General features: G+C 41.3%; 1 protein-coding gene across 1 annotated transcript in view; it reads left to right on the top strand.

The window, feature by feature from the left end:
- Positions 1 to 13,448, top strand: part of SORT1 (sortilin 1) — a 79,384-nt gene that overhangs the window by 44,231 nt on the left and 21,705 nt on the right. The window contains 3 exon segments of the mRNA XM_017858772.1: positions 3,510 to 3,616; positions 12,451 to 12,553; positions 12,891 to 13,059. Coding sequence (XP_017714261.1) covers positions 3,510 to 3,616; positions 12,451 to 12,553; positions 12,891 to 13,059 — 379 coding nt within the window.

Here is a 13,448-nt window from a genome sequence, read left to right as displayed (position 1 = left end):
CCTTTTTTTTTTTTTTTTTTTTTTTTTTTTTTTTGGAGATGGAGTCTTGCTCTGTTGCCCAGACCGGAGTGCAGTGGCGTGATCTCAGCTCATTGCAACCTCAGTCTCCCAAGTTCAAGCAATTCTCATGCCTCAGCCTCCCGAGTAGCTGGGATTATAGGTGTGTGCCACCACAGCCAGCTAATTGTTGTATTTTTAGTAGAGATGGGGTTTCACCATGTTGACCAGGCTGGTCTCGAACTCCTGACCTCAGATGATCTGCCTGCCTTGGCCTCCCAAAGTGCTGGGATTCCAGGCATGAACCTCTGTGCCCAGCCTATTTTTCATTCCTCCATTGATGGACACTTAGGCTATTTCCATTTTCAGCTCTTATGAATACTGAATGCTGCCATGAACATTGTTATACATGTAACTGTTTAAGTCAATGCTTTCAATTCCTTTGGGGATATATGTAGGAGTGAAATAGCAAGATCACATGGTAATTCCATGTTTCTCTTTTGGAGGAAATACCAATGGGTTTTCCACATGGTTGTACCATTTTACATGCAATACAAAAGTATTCCAATTTCTCTACTTCATTGCAAACATTATATTCTGTTATTTTTGTAACAGCAATCCTAATGGGAGTGAAGTAGTATCTCGTTTATAGTTTTGATTTGCATTTCTCTAATGACTAATGATGTTGAACAACTTTTTATGTGCTTGTTGGCCGTGTGAATATCTTCTTTGAAGAAGCTTCTGTTTGAGTCCTGTGAATGGCAGTGATTTTTAAAGTTGTGTTCACTGATGCTCCTCTGGTGCTTATGACAATTTTTGCACATAGTAGATGTTCAGTAATACTTGCTGAATGAGCCTGTGAATAAACGACTGAACAGCCTTGCGCTCAAAACCATACAGTGAACACACTTTAAAAACATTTAAGACTGAGCCTGAAGTATGATAGGCAGGAATGGGGAGGGAAGGGCATTTTCAACTGAAGGAACTACACATGCAAAGTATCAGAGTCACAGGAGGGTTTGGCCTGGTGGTGGTGTTGAGACATTGGGTGATGCCGGGGGAGGAGGGATCAGGAGGAGAGTCTAGCAGGGACAGACCAAGCCCATGCAAATTCTGGCTCCCTGTTTTAAATAAGTTATGGTAAATAGAACTAGGAGTGAGAAGAGCAACGGCAAGTAGAAAAGAAAATGTTTTGAGTCTGTGTTGCTTAGGTTATAAAATGAGTCTTCTGTATTGGGAGATGTAGGCCTACGAAAATAAGCCTGAATTTGACCCACTTCCTGCTCTTCCTCTTGTTAAGGATGCATAGTGATAGCCAACCAGGGTTCTTCTTGTGTTCTACTCATTGGCTCTACAGAGCTCACCTTTCCTTAGACCAGTTATACAAATAAACACATTAGTCTCAAGTACAAAGACTCTTAAAGTGTCATTTTATTTATTTATTTTTCGGTAGGAGGTAGGGGCTGTTTTTATTTTGTAAAGTCCTGGCAGTGGCCTACAAGGTCCTGGAGATGTGGCTCCTGGTTTCCTCCCTGACTCACCTCCAGCTCTTCTCTTTCCATCTGCCCTACTCTCATCACACTGTCCACCTGCCGGTTCTTAACACACCAGGTACACATGCACATGCACGGATTAGAGTTTGCACAGACAGTTCCCTCTGTTTCTCCAGATACCTGCAAGGCTGGTATGTCTGTACTCATGTATTACTTTTTGAATGAGACCTTGCCTGACTATCCTTTTAAATTTCAGTTTGCCCTCCCCTCCTCACACACAATCAATCCACCTTTAGCTGCGCAAGTTTTTTCCATAGTGCTTATTTTCTAGCATACTACATAATTTACTTATTTACCATGTCTGGTGCTTGTCTGGCCCTACTGGAATGTATTTTTCACAATATATTTTTTGTCTATTTTGTTCACTGATATATTCCCAAAGGCTTACAAAAGTTTTCACACTGGTCACAGTGGCTCATGCCTGTAATCCTAGCACTTTGGGAGACCAAAGTAAGCGGATCACTTGAGGTCAGGAATTTGAGACCAGCCTGGCCAATATGGTGAAACCCCATCTGTACTAAAAATACAAATTAGCCGGGCCTGGTGGCACATACCTGTAGTCCCAGCTACTCGGGAGGCTGAGGCAGGAGAATTGCTTGAACCCAGGAGGTGGAGGTTGCAGTGAGCCGAGATGGTGCCACTGCACTCCTGCCTGAGTGATAGAGCAAGACTCCATCTCAGAAAAGAAAGAATTTTCACATAGTAGGCACTCAGTAAATGTTTGTTGAATAAACTAATTCTCCTTCATTTGCTTTCTCATTTGCTTTTTCTTAGAAAACTCAAAGGAGCCCAGGCGCGGTGGCTCACGCCTGTAATCCCAACACTTTGGGAGGCCAAGGCGGGTGGATCACCTGAGGTCGGAAGTTGGAGACCAGCCTGACCAACATGGTGAAATCCCATCTCTACTAAAAATACCAAACATTAGCCGGGTGGCAGGTGCCTGTAATCCCAGCTACTTGAGAGGCTGAAGTAGGAGAATTGCTTGAACCCAGGAGGTGGAGGTTGCAGTGGGCTGAGATCCCGCCGTTGCACTCCAGCCTGGGCAATAAGAGCGAAACTCTGTCTCAATAAATAAATAAATAGGAAAACTCAAAGGATATTATCTCTGAATTTAAAACCTGCAGCAGTTTATGTCATTGAAAATAAGAATGGGGAAGAGACAAGGGAAAAAAGAAAGGTGTAAGAAAAATAGGATATGGAGTAGTGGAGAGACAATAATTCAGAGTTATTAACCTGGAACTGTGCACACTTATTGAATCTCAAGAGTCCCTGAAACAAGCCTAGTGTCATGGCCTTGTCTGAATAAAGGTTAGGATGCCTTCCTATGGTAGACTTTACTTCCCAGGCAAGCAAACAGGGAAGGAGAATGGACATCAGCCTGTTCATGTTGGTAAGGAGTTAAAAGGTATCTTTTTCAAAGAATATCAGTCCTAGATAATTTGTGGAATTAGTTGGGTCCTGTTCAGGTGGGATATACCTTCTTCAAATACGTTTTTTTTTTATTTTTTTGAAACAGAGTTTCACTCTCGTTGCTCAGGCTGGAGTGCAATGGCGTGATCTTGGCTCCCTGCAACCTCCACCTCCTGGGTTCAAGTGATTCTCCTGTCCCAGCCTCCCGAGTAGTTGGGATTACAGGCCCCCACCACCATGCCTGGCTAACTTTTTGTATTTTTGGTAGAGTTGGGGTTTCACCATGTTGGCCAGGCTGGTCTCAAACTCCGGACCTCAGGTGATCCCAAAGTGCTGGGATTACAGGTATGAGCCACTGCACCTGGCCTCAAATATCATATTTAAAGTGCTGCTTCATTACTCACCAACAATGAGCTATTTTGTGAGGTGTTACAAGCTTGTCGGACTCCAGGGGCTATACGGTCTCAGGAGAGAGTTATGCAATGATAAACTGAATCTAATTAGGTACTTCCAGTGTATCAGGCTTAATGTTGTTCTCTTCCCATTCAGATAATTCTATCCAGACCATGATCACTTTTGACCAAGGAGGAAGGTGGAAGCACCTGAGGAAGCCTGAAAACAGTGAATGTGATGCTACAGCAAAAAACAAGAATGAGGTTTGTTTACTCTAATGTGTGCAGAGCACAGCAGCCTTTCCGTTTTGCTCTGATCCGTGCCAGACTTTTGGATGATGAAGTTTCATACTTGATTAGGGTCCTCAGAATAAGATGGAAAGTTTGAGATGAGAGTAATGAAATTAACTTAGAATTTGGGAAGTAAGAACTGAGGAAAGGTCGAAATACTATGGATTATTTGTCTTTTAAAGAACAAAACTGAGGGCTAACAATTTGTGGTTCACTAAACTGCTGAATTAAAACAATGGCCAGAGGGGCTGGTGATTAGTTAGGGCTCAGCATGGCAGCTGGGAGACTTTAGAGATTCTGCAAGAAGCCACAGCTCAGCCACTCATAAACAGTGCACGGTCTTGCTCGTCGGAAACAAGAGGGAGAGGATCTGGCCTTTTCCCTCTGCCTAGGCTCCCATAGCCAGTGGGTGGTGACCTGCTTAGTGCACGGGGACGCAAGGCAGGCCTCCTTGCAGAGAGGTTGGGAACCGGAACTATACACGTGTCACTCCAGGAGATCCAAAGCCAGGAGTGACAGGCAGGCAAGGAAAAAGGGGAAAAAAAATAAGTTTTTATCTGACTCTCACAGAATGAGAGCTTGGGGGACAGCTGGAGTTTCCTTCAGAAATTGAAGTACCAGTAGTTCCCAAACCCTCCTTAGTATCCCTATCACTGACATACACTTTGCTTTTCTAGGTGGGGTTTTCTGTTTTAAGAGCCTTAAATGGTGAGAGAAAGTGTGCCTGCCTACACCACCTCAACACACTCTCCACCTTTACACTCGCAAGCACTGTTGCATCTACCCGACCTTCTGACCCCTGTTTCCCATCTGTCTGCCTTGGCCCTGCCCAGCCGCTGCCCTCCTCGCCTTAAGCCTGGGCAGGTTCAATGGCCTGTGTGTTTGCCTTGCTACCTGCAGGCTCCCCATGCCTCTCCCTGCCCAGCGCTCATTGTGGCTCTCTTGGCCTGTGAATGGCCTCTGTCCCTGACCTGGTGAGTGAAGGTTCTCTCCTGGTGGGCCCTCTGCCGCCTTTTCATTGTCGTTGCTCACCTTATCCCTAACACACCCTTGTAACCCCCTGCCATTCCCTGAACACCCACACTATTCCTGGGGGAAGTTGGGCCTGTCTCCCCCAACCCCAGTTGACTAGGATTAGTGGAAATCCTAACCACCCTCGGTGACCATCCAGTTAGAACTAATCGTTCCTCTTCATTTCATTAATAGTTTGCTTGAACCTCTTCTTTTTTAAAACATAGTCATAAAGTATACATAATACAATATTTATTATCATTTTAGCCATTTTGAACCTTTTTTAGAGCACTAACTTTCTTTCGGCTACATACCTCAACTAGTTTCTGACAATACACTTCTTTTTTCCCCAGCTTTATGGAGGCATAATTGACACATAAAAATTGTATATATATTTACAATGTACACTGATGTTTTGATATATGTATACATTGTGAAATGATTACCACAGTCAGGCTAACTAACATATGCATCACCTCAGAATTATCTTTTGTGTGTGTGGTGAGAACACTTAGGATCTATCTCTTAGCAAACTTCAAGTAACAATACAGTATTCTAGACTATAGTCACCATGTATATTTTCCCTCTAAATCTTATTCATCCTGAATAACTGAAACTGTATACCCTCTGGCCTTCATCTCCCCATACCCCAAGTCCCTGAAAGCCACCATTCTACTCCCTGCTTCTGTGAGTTTGACATTTTTACATTCCACTTATAAGTGAGATCATGCAGTATTTGTCTTTCTGTGCTGGGCTTATTTTACTTAACATAATGCCTCCCAGGTTCACCATGTTTTCAACAGATGACAGGATTTCCTTCTTTTTTAAGGCCGAATAATATTCCATTTTCTTTATCCATTTATCCATCAGTGGACACTTAGGTTGATTCTGTATCTTGGCTGTTGTGAATATTACTGCAGTGGACATGGGAGCGCAGATATCTTTTGGACGTACTGATTTCGTTTCTCTTGAATATGTACCCAGAAATGGGATTGCTGGTAGTTCTGTCCTTCATTTTCTTTTTTTTTTTTTTTGAGACGGAGTCTTGCTGTCTCGCCCAGGCTGGAGTGTAATGGCCGGATCTCAGCTCACTGCAAGCTCCGCCCCCCTGGGTTAACGCCATTCTCCTGCCTCAGCCTCCCGAGTAGCTGGGACTACAGGCGCTCGCCACCTCGCCCGGCTAGTTGTTTTGTATTTTTTAGTAGAGACGGGGTTTCACCGTGTTAGCCAGGATGGTCTCGATCTCCTGACCTCGTGATCCGCCCGTCTCGGCCTCCCAAAGTGCTGGGATTACAGGCTTGAGCCACCACGCCCGGCCTTTTTTTTTTCTTAAGATAGAGTCTTGTCCGGTCACTGAGGCTGGAGTGCAATGGCATGATCTTGGCTCACTTCAACCTCTGCCTCCCGGATTCAGGTGATTCTCCTACCTCAGCGTCCCGAGTAACAGATTACCGGCATGTGCCACCATGCCCAGCTAATTTTTTGTATCTTTAGTAGAGATGGGGTTTCACCATGTTGGCCAGGCTGGTCTCGAACTCCTGACCTCGTGATCCACCTGCCTCCACCTCCCAGAGTACTGGGATTACAGGCTTGAACCACCATGCCCAGCCCTGCTGTTATTCATTTTCTAGGAAAATTTCTTACTGTATTGCATAGTGGCTGTACCAGTTTACATTCCCACCAACAATGTACAGCATTCCCTTTTTTCCATGTCCTTGCCAATACTTACCTTTTATCTCTTTGATAATAGCCATTCTAACTTGGGTGAGATAATATCTCATTGTGGTTGTTATTTGTATTTCCCTTATGATTAGTGATGTTGGGCATTTTTTCGTATACCTGTTAGCCATTTAAATGTCTTCTTTTGATAAATGGCTATACGGGTCCTTTGCCCATTTTTTGTTGGATTATTTGTTTTCTTGCTACTGATTTGTTTGGATATTAACCCCTTGTAAGATGTATGGTTTGCAACTATTTTCTTCCATTCTGTGTATTGTCTCTCTTCTGTCTTTTGGTGGTTTCCTTTGCTCTGCAGAAGCTTTTTAGTTTGATGCAATCTCATTTGTCTGTTTTTGTTTTTTGTTGCCTGTGCTTTTAGGGTCATATCCAAAAACCCATTGCCCAGATGAATGTCAAGCTTTTTTCCCTATATATCCTTCTAGTAGTTTTACAGTTTCAAGTCTTACATTTATGTCTCTAATCCATTTTGAGTTGATTTTTGTACATGACATGAAATAAGGATTGAGGCCAGGTGCAGTGGCTCACGCCTGTAATCCCAACACTTTGGGAGTCCAAGAAGGGCAGATCACGAGGTCAAGAGATCGAGACCATCCTGGCCAACATGGTGAAATCCCGTCTCTACTAAAAATACAAAAATTAGCTGGGTGTGGTGGTGTGCGCCTGTAGCCCCAGCTACTGGGGAGACTGAGGCAGGAGACTTGCTTGAACCTGGGAGGCGGAGGTTGCAGTGAGCCGAGACTGCACCACTGCACTCCAGCCTGGCGACAGAGCAAGACTCCACCTCAAAAAAAAAAAGAAAAAAGAAAAGGGTTGAAATTCATTCTTCTGCATATAGATATTCAGTTTTCCCAGCACCATTTATTTAAGAGGCTGTCTTTTTCACATTGTGTGTTCTTGACACCTTTGTCAAAGATAAGTCAACAATACATGCATAGATTTATTTCTGTGCTCTCTATTCTGTTCCATTGGTCTATATGTGTTTTTAATGCCAGTACCATGCTGTTTTGATTACTATAGCTCTATAGTATATTTTGAAATTAGGTAGCATGATACCCCCAGCTTTGTTCTTTTGCTCGCAATTACTTTGGTTATTCAGGGTCTTTTGTGGTTCCATATAAATTTTAGGATTTTTTCTATTTCTGTGAAAAATACCATTGGAATTTTTTTTTAAGAGGCAGAGTCTTACTCTGTCACCCTGGCTGGGGTCCCGTGGAATAATCATAGCTCACTGCAGCCTCAAATTCCTGAGCTCACACAATCCTCCCACCTCCCAAGTAGCTAGGACTACAGGTGTGTACCACCACACCTGGCTAACTTTGGTACTTTCTGGTAGAGATGGGGTTTCACCATGTTGCCCAAGCTAGTCTCAAACTCCTGGCCTCAAGTGATCCTACCACCTCAGCCTCTCAGCTGGGATTACAGATGTGAGCCACCACAACTGGTTGTTTTGTTTCTGATGTACCTTAAGTACCTAAAACAGTGCCTGAAATATAGCAGGTACTCAGTAAACATCTGATGAATTAATTAATATGTATTTGGATTGTTCTGTGTTGTCACAGAAAGAGGGTTATTTATAACCATATAATAGTAAAAAAAGACAGTCAAAATAATAGGCATTACATTTAATCTGTAGATCACTTTGGGTAGTTTGGACATTTTAACAATATTAATTATTCCAATCCAGGAACATAGGATATATTTCCTTTTTTTTTTTTTTGGTCAAATTTCTTTCATCAATGTTTTGTAGTTTTTTAGTCGAAACTCCTTTGTTTAATTTGTCCCTAAGTTTTTTTTTTTTTTTTTTTTTTTTTAAGTTTTTTTGTTGTGCTACTATAGATGGAATTTTCTTGATTTCTTTTTTGGATAGTTTGTTGTTAGTGTATATTGTATTTTTATATGTTGATTTTATATTCTGCAACTTTTTTGAATTTGTTTGTTTTAACAGATTTTGGTGGAGTCTTTAAAGATTAAGGATTTTATATATAAGCTCGTGTCACCTGGAGACAGACAATTTTACCTCTTTCTGGTTTGGATGCTTTTATTTTATTTCTTTTCTTGCCTAATTACTCGGGCTAGGACTTCCATTACTATAATGAACAGAAGTGGTGAGAATGGGCATCTTTGTCTTATTCCTGATCTTAGAGGAAAAGGTTTAGCTTTTGATTGTTTGAGTATGATGTTAGCTGTGAGCTTGTCACATATAGCCTTTATTGTGTTGAGGTATATCCCTTTTATACCTAATTTATTGAGAGCTTTTATCATGAAAGAGTGTTGAAATTTGTTAAGTGCTTTTTCTGGATCTGTCAAGATGATATGATTTCTGTCCTTCATTCTGTTAATGTGACATATCCCATTTATTGATTTGCATATGTTGAACCATCCTTGCATTCCACGGATAGTTCCTACTTGATCGTGGTATATAATCTGTTTAACATGCTGTTGAATTCAGTTTGTTAGTATTTTGTTGAGGATTTTTGCATCTATGTTCATCAGAGATATTGATCTGTAATTTTGTTTTCTTATAGCGTCCTTGTCTGGTTTTGGTAGCAGGGTAATACCACCCTTATAAAATGAGTTTGGAAGTGTTCCATTCTCTTCAGTTTTTGGAAGAGTTTGAGAAGGATCAGTCTTAATTTTTCTTTGAAGAATGTTTGCTAGAATTCACCATTGAATCCATCAGGTCCTAAACTTTTCTTGTTGGGAGGTTTTTGATTACTGATTGAGCCTCCTTACTCTTATTAGTATGTTCAGATTTTCTATTTCTTCTTCATGATACAGTCTTGGTAAGCTGTATGTGTCTAGAAATTCATCCATTTTTTCTAGATTATCCAATTTGTTGAAGTATAATTGTTCATAGTAGTCTCTTAGGATCCTTTGTTTTTTCTGTAGTATCAGTTGTAATGTCTCCTCTTACATTTCTGATTTTAGTTGAGTCTTCTCTTTCTTTTATTCGAATTAAAAGTTTGTCACTTTTTTATCTTGTCAAAAAAAAAAGACAAATCTAAGTTTCATTGATCTTTCATATTATTTTTCTAACTTCTATTTCACTTATTTCTGCTCTGTTATTATTTCCTCCCTTCTGCTAACTTTGGGCTTAGTTTGTTCTTTTTCTATTTCCTTGAGGTATGAAGTTCAGATTTTTGAGATTTTCTTTTTTCTTAATGTGGACATTTATCACCAAAAACTTTCTTCTTAGAACTGCTTCTGCTGCATCCCTTAAGTTTTGGTATGTTGTGTTTCCCTTTTCATTTGTCTCAAGATTTTTTTTATTTCCCTTTTCTTTGACTCACTGGTTGTTTAAGAATATATTGTTCAATTTCCACATTCATGTGAATTTTCCAATTTTCCTCCTTTTACTGATTTCTAGTTTCATTATATTGTAGTTGAAAAGATACTTGAGGCCGGGCGCAGTGACTCATGCCTATAATCCCAGCACTTTGGGAGGCCAAGGTGGGTGGATCACGAGGTCAGGAGTTCAAGACCAGCCTGACCAACTTGGTCTCTACTGAAAATACAAAAAAATTAGCCAGGCGTGGCAGTGGGTGCCTGTAATCCCAGCTACTCAGGAATCTAAGGCAGAGCATTGCTTGAACCCAGGAGGCAGAGCTTGCAGCGAGCTGAGATCACGCCATTGCACTCCAGCCTGGTTGACAGAGTGAGACACTGTCTCAAAAAAAAAAAAAAGAAAAGATACTTGAGGTGATTTCAGTCTTACATTTGTTAAGGTTTGTGACCTATCCTGGAGAATATTCTCTGTGCACTTGAAAAGAATGTGTATTCTGCTGCTGTTGGATTGAGTGTTCTGTATATGTCTGTTAGGTCCATTTGTATGGTGGTGGTCAAGTTTGCTCTTTCCTTACTGGTTTTCTGTCTGGATGATCCATCGTTAAAAGTACAGTATTGAAGTCCCTTACTATTGTATTGTTGTCTACCTCTTCCTTCAGTTTTGTTAATGTTTGCTTTATACATTTAGGTGCTCTAATGTTGAGTGCATTTATATTTAACAATGTTATAGGCTCTTGATGAATTGACACCTTTATCATTGTGTGGTAACTTTCTTTATCCCTTGTGATAATTTTTTACTTAATGTCTATTTTGTCTGATATAAATATAGCCACCCCTGGCTGGGCACGGTGGCTCACACCTGTAATCCCAGCACTTTGGGAGACCAAGGCGGGTGGATCACAAGGTCAGGAGATCGAGACTATCCTCACTAACATGGTGAAACCCCATCTCTACTAAAAATACAAAAAATTAGCTGGGTGTGGTGGTGGGCACCTATAGTCCCAGCTACTCGGGAGGCTGAGGCAGGAGAATGATGTGAACCCAGGAGGCAGAGCTTGCAGTGACCCAAGATCGTGCCACTGTACTCCACCCTGGGCAACAAAGTGAGACTCGGTCTCAAAAAAATAATAATAATAAATATAGCCACCCCTGCTCTCTATTGGCTACCATTTGTGTGGAATATCTTTTTTTGATCTCTACTTTCAGCCTATGTGTCCCCTTACACACATAGTCCTTTACAGATGGCTTCAGCAAGGGAATCTCTTACCAGGTAGCTCATCCAGAGATTCTTGCAGGGCAACTGATAGGTTCTGCAGGTAGGTGGGCCTGGTGCCTTGGTCTTTGGGAGTAGCTTGGAGGCTGGGTCCTCTGCAGCAGGCCTGGCAGTGGAATCCACTAGAGTGGACCTTGTAAGTGGGTCTTCAGGTGAAACACCTGGAGCCTGGTAAGTGGATCTGCAGGAGCCAACCTGGTGCAGGCTACCCTTAGCCTTCAGGGGCTGGCCTGATGCCTGGTCCACTTGGCTGGGTCTGTGAGAGTGGGCATGGAGCCTAAGACACCAGTTTCTTAAAGACAAGACTGGATCTTATTTCCAACTATCATCACATGTTGTACAGTGTCTGAAGTATATCAGGTGCTTATCAAGTTTGTGTGGAGTCCACCTTTAAGCGTTGGTCAGAGGCTTTGATGTAATGCAAAAATAAAATACACTGAGACAGGTTACCCATGAGGAAATAATTGTATATTTGCTTCCAGATATTGTAGTACATTTCAGAATCAAGAGTATGCCACTGAGCTACAACTCAGCAACAAACGAATAGCTTGAATAAAAAATAGGCAAAGAACTTAAATAGACATTTCTCCAAAAACGCTATAGAAGTGACTAACAAGCATATAAAAAGAGGCTCAACATCACTAATCATTAGGAAAATGCAAGTCAAAACCCCAATGAGGTATCTCCTCACACAGATTAAGGTGGCTACTATTTTAAAAAGTGTTGGCAAGGATATGGAGAAATTGGAGCCCTGGTGCACTTTTGGTGAAAATGTAAAATGGTGCAGCTACTACAGAAAACAGCATAGTAGTTCCTAAAAAAAATTAAAAATAGGATCATCATATCCAGCAATTCCACTTCTGGGGTATACATCCGAAAGAATTGAAAGCAGGTTCTCAAAAAGATATTTGTACAACCATGTACATAGCAGCATTATTCATGATAGCCAAAAGGTGGAAGCAACTTGTGTCTATTGACAGATAAATGAGTAAATAAAGTGTGGGGTGTGTGTGGATACACATACACACACACACACACAATTAAATAACATTTAGCCTTTAAAAGGGAGGAAATTCTGACATACGCTATTAATACAACATGGATGAGCCTTGAGGACATTATGCCAAGTGAAATAAGTCAGACACAAAATGACAAATATTATATGATTCTACTTATATGAGCTTCCTAGAGTAGCCAAATTCATAGAAAACACAAAGTAAAATGGTAGTTTCTGGGAGCTGGGAGGAGGAAGAAGTAGGGAACTGTTGCTTATTTGGTGATTGAATTTTATAAGATGAAAAGGTTTAGAGATGTGATTGTACAACAATGTGAATATACTTAACACTACTGAACTATACACCTAAATAGTAAATAAATGGTTAAGATGGTACATTTACCTAGGTCTGGGTTAACTCAAAGCTTTATTGGAAGGGGTCTGTAAAACGATTAAAGAAATTGTATCTTTGGTTCTAATCTAAGCTTTTGTTTCTTTTCACAGTGCAGCCTTCATATTCATGCTTCCTACAGCATCTCCCAGAAACTGAATGTTCCAATGGCCCCACTCTCAGAGCCGAATGCCATAGGCATTGTCATTGCTCATGGTAAGAAACCTCCCACTCACCACCTCCAACTGGAACAGTGGCTGAGCACACTGAAACTCAGCCGCAGGCTTTGAATGCTCTGAGAAAAAACACTGTGGATGCTTTTACATTCCTTTGGTAGAATTTCTTACATTACAACAACACTTTGGGTTTTTCATCAACTTTTATCAGAGAGAGCAACACAACTTCTCCCAAGTTTTTGGTGGTTTTCGTTCCTACTAAAAGAGGTTTGATGGGAAATAATCAGAATAAATTCATTCAAAATTATTCTCTCTTGAGTAAATGCTCTCTGTTTCATTGCCTATTTGTGCTGATGAGATGGCGGATTATGTTGCAGGTAGCGTGGGGGACGCCATCTCAGTGATGGTTCCAGATGTGTACATCTCAGATGATGGGGGTTACTCCTGGACAAAGATGCTGGAAGGACCCCACTATTACACCATCCTGGATTCTGGAGGCATCATTGTGGCCATTGAGCACAGCAGCCGTCCTATCAATGTGATTAAGTATGCATGAACTCATCTCACACACACTGTCTGCACAGAGGGCAACTGGGGGGATGTTCTTCAGTTTATTGGGGGGATGTTACAGACTATAATTCAAATTTTTGCATTTGACAGAACTATAGATAAGATTCTAGAAAGGATTGCTTTTAAAATGGCATTGTTTTTTCGTCTCACTGCCTCTAGCTAACATATTTGTCACTTCTTAAAAACATTCTTTCTGGGTTGGGCGCAGTGGCTCATGCCTTTAATCCCAGCACTTTGGGAGGCCAAAGCAGGAGGATGACTTGAGCCCAGGAGTTCAAGACCAGCCTGGGCAACATAGGGAGACCCTGTCTCTAATATTATTTCAATTAAAAAAAATATATATATATATATATATATTCTTTCTG

The sequence above is a fragment of the Rhinopithecus bieti genome, unplaced genomic scaffold (assembly GCF_001698545.2).
Source record: "Rhinopithecus bieti isolate Rb0 unplaced genomic scaffold, ASM169854v2 scaffold_48884, whole genome shotgun sequence".
Lineage (NCBI taxonomy): Eukaryota > Metazoa > Chordata > Mammalia > Primates > Cercopithecidae > Rhinopithecus > Rhinopithecus bieti.
The sequence above is the reverse complement of the archived record's forward strand: the minus strand, read 5'-3'. Positions and strand labels throughout refer to the sequence as shown.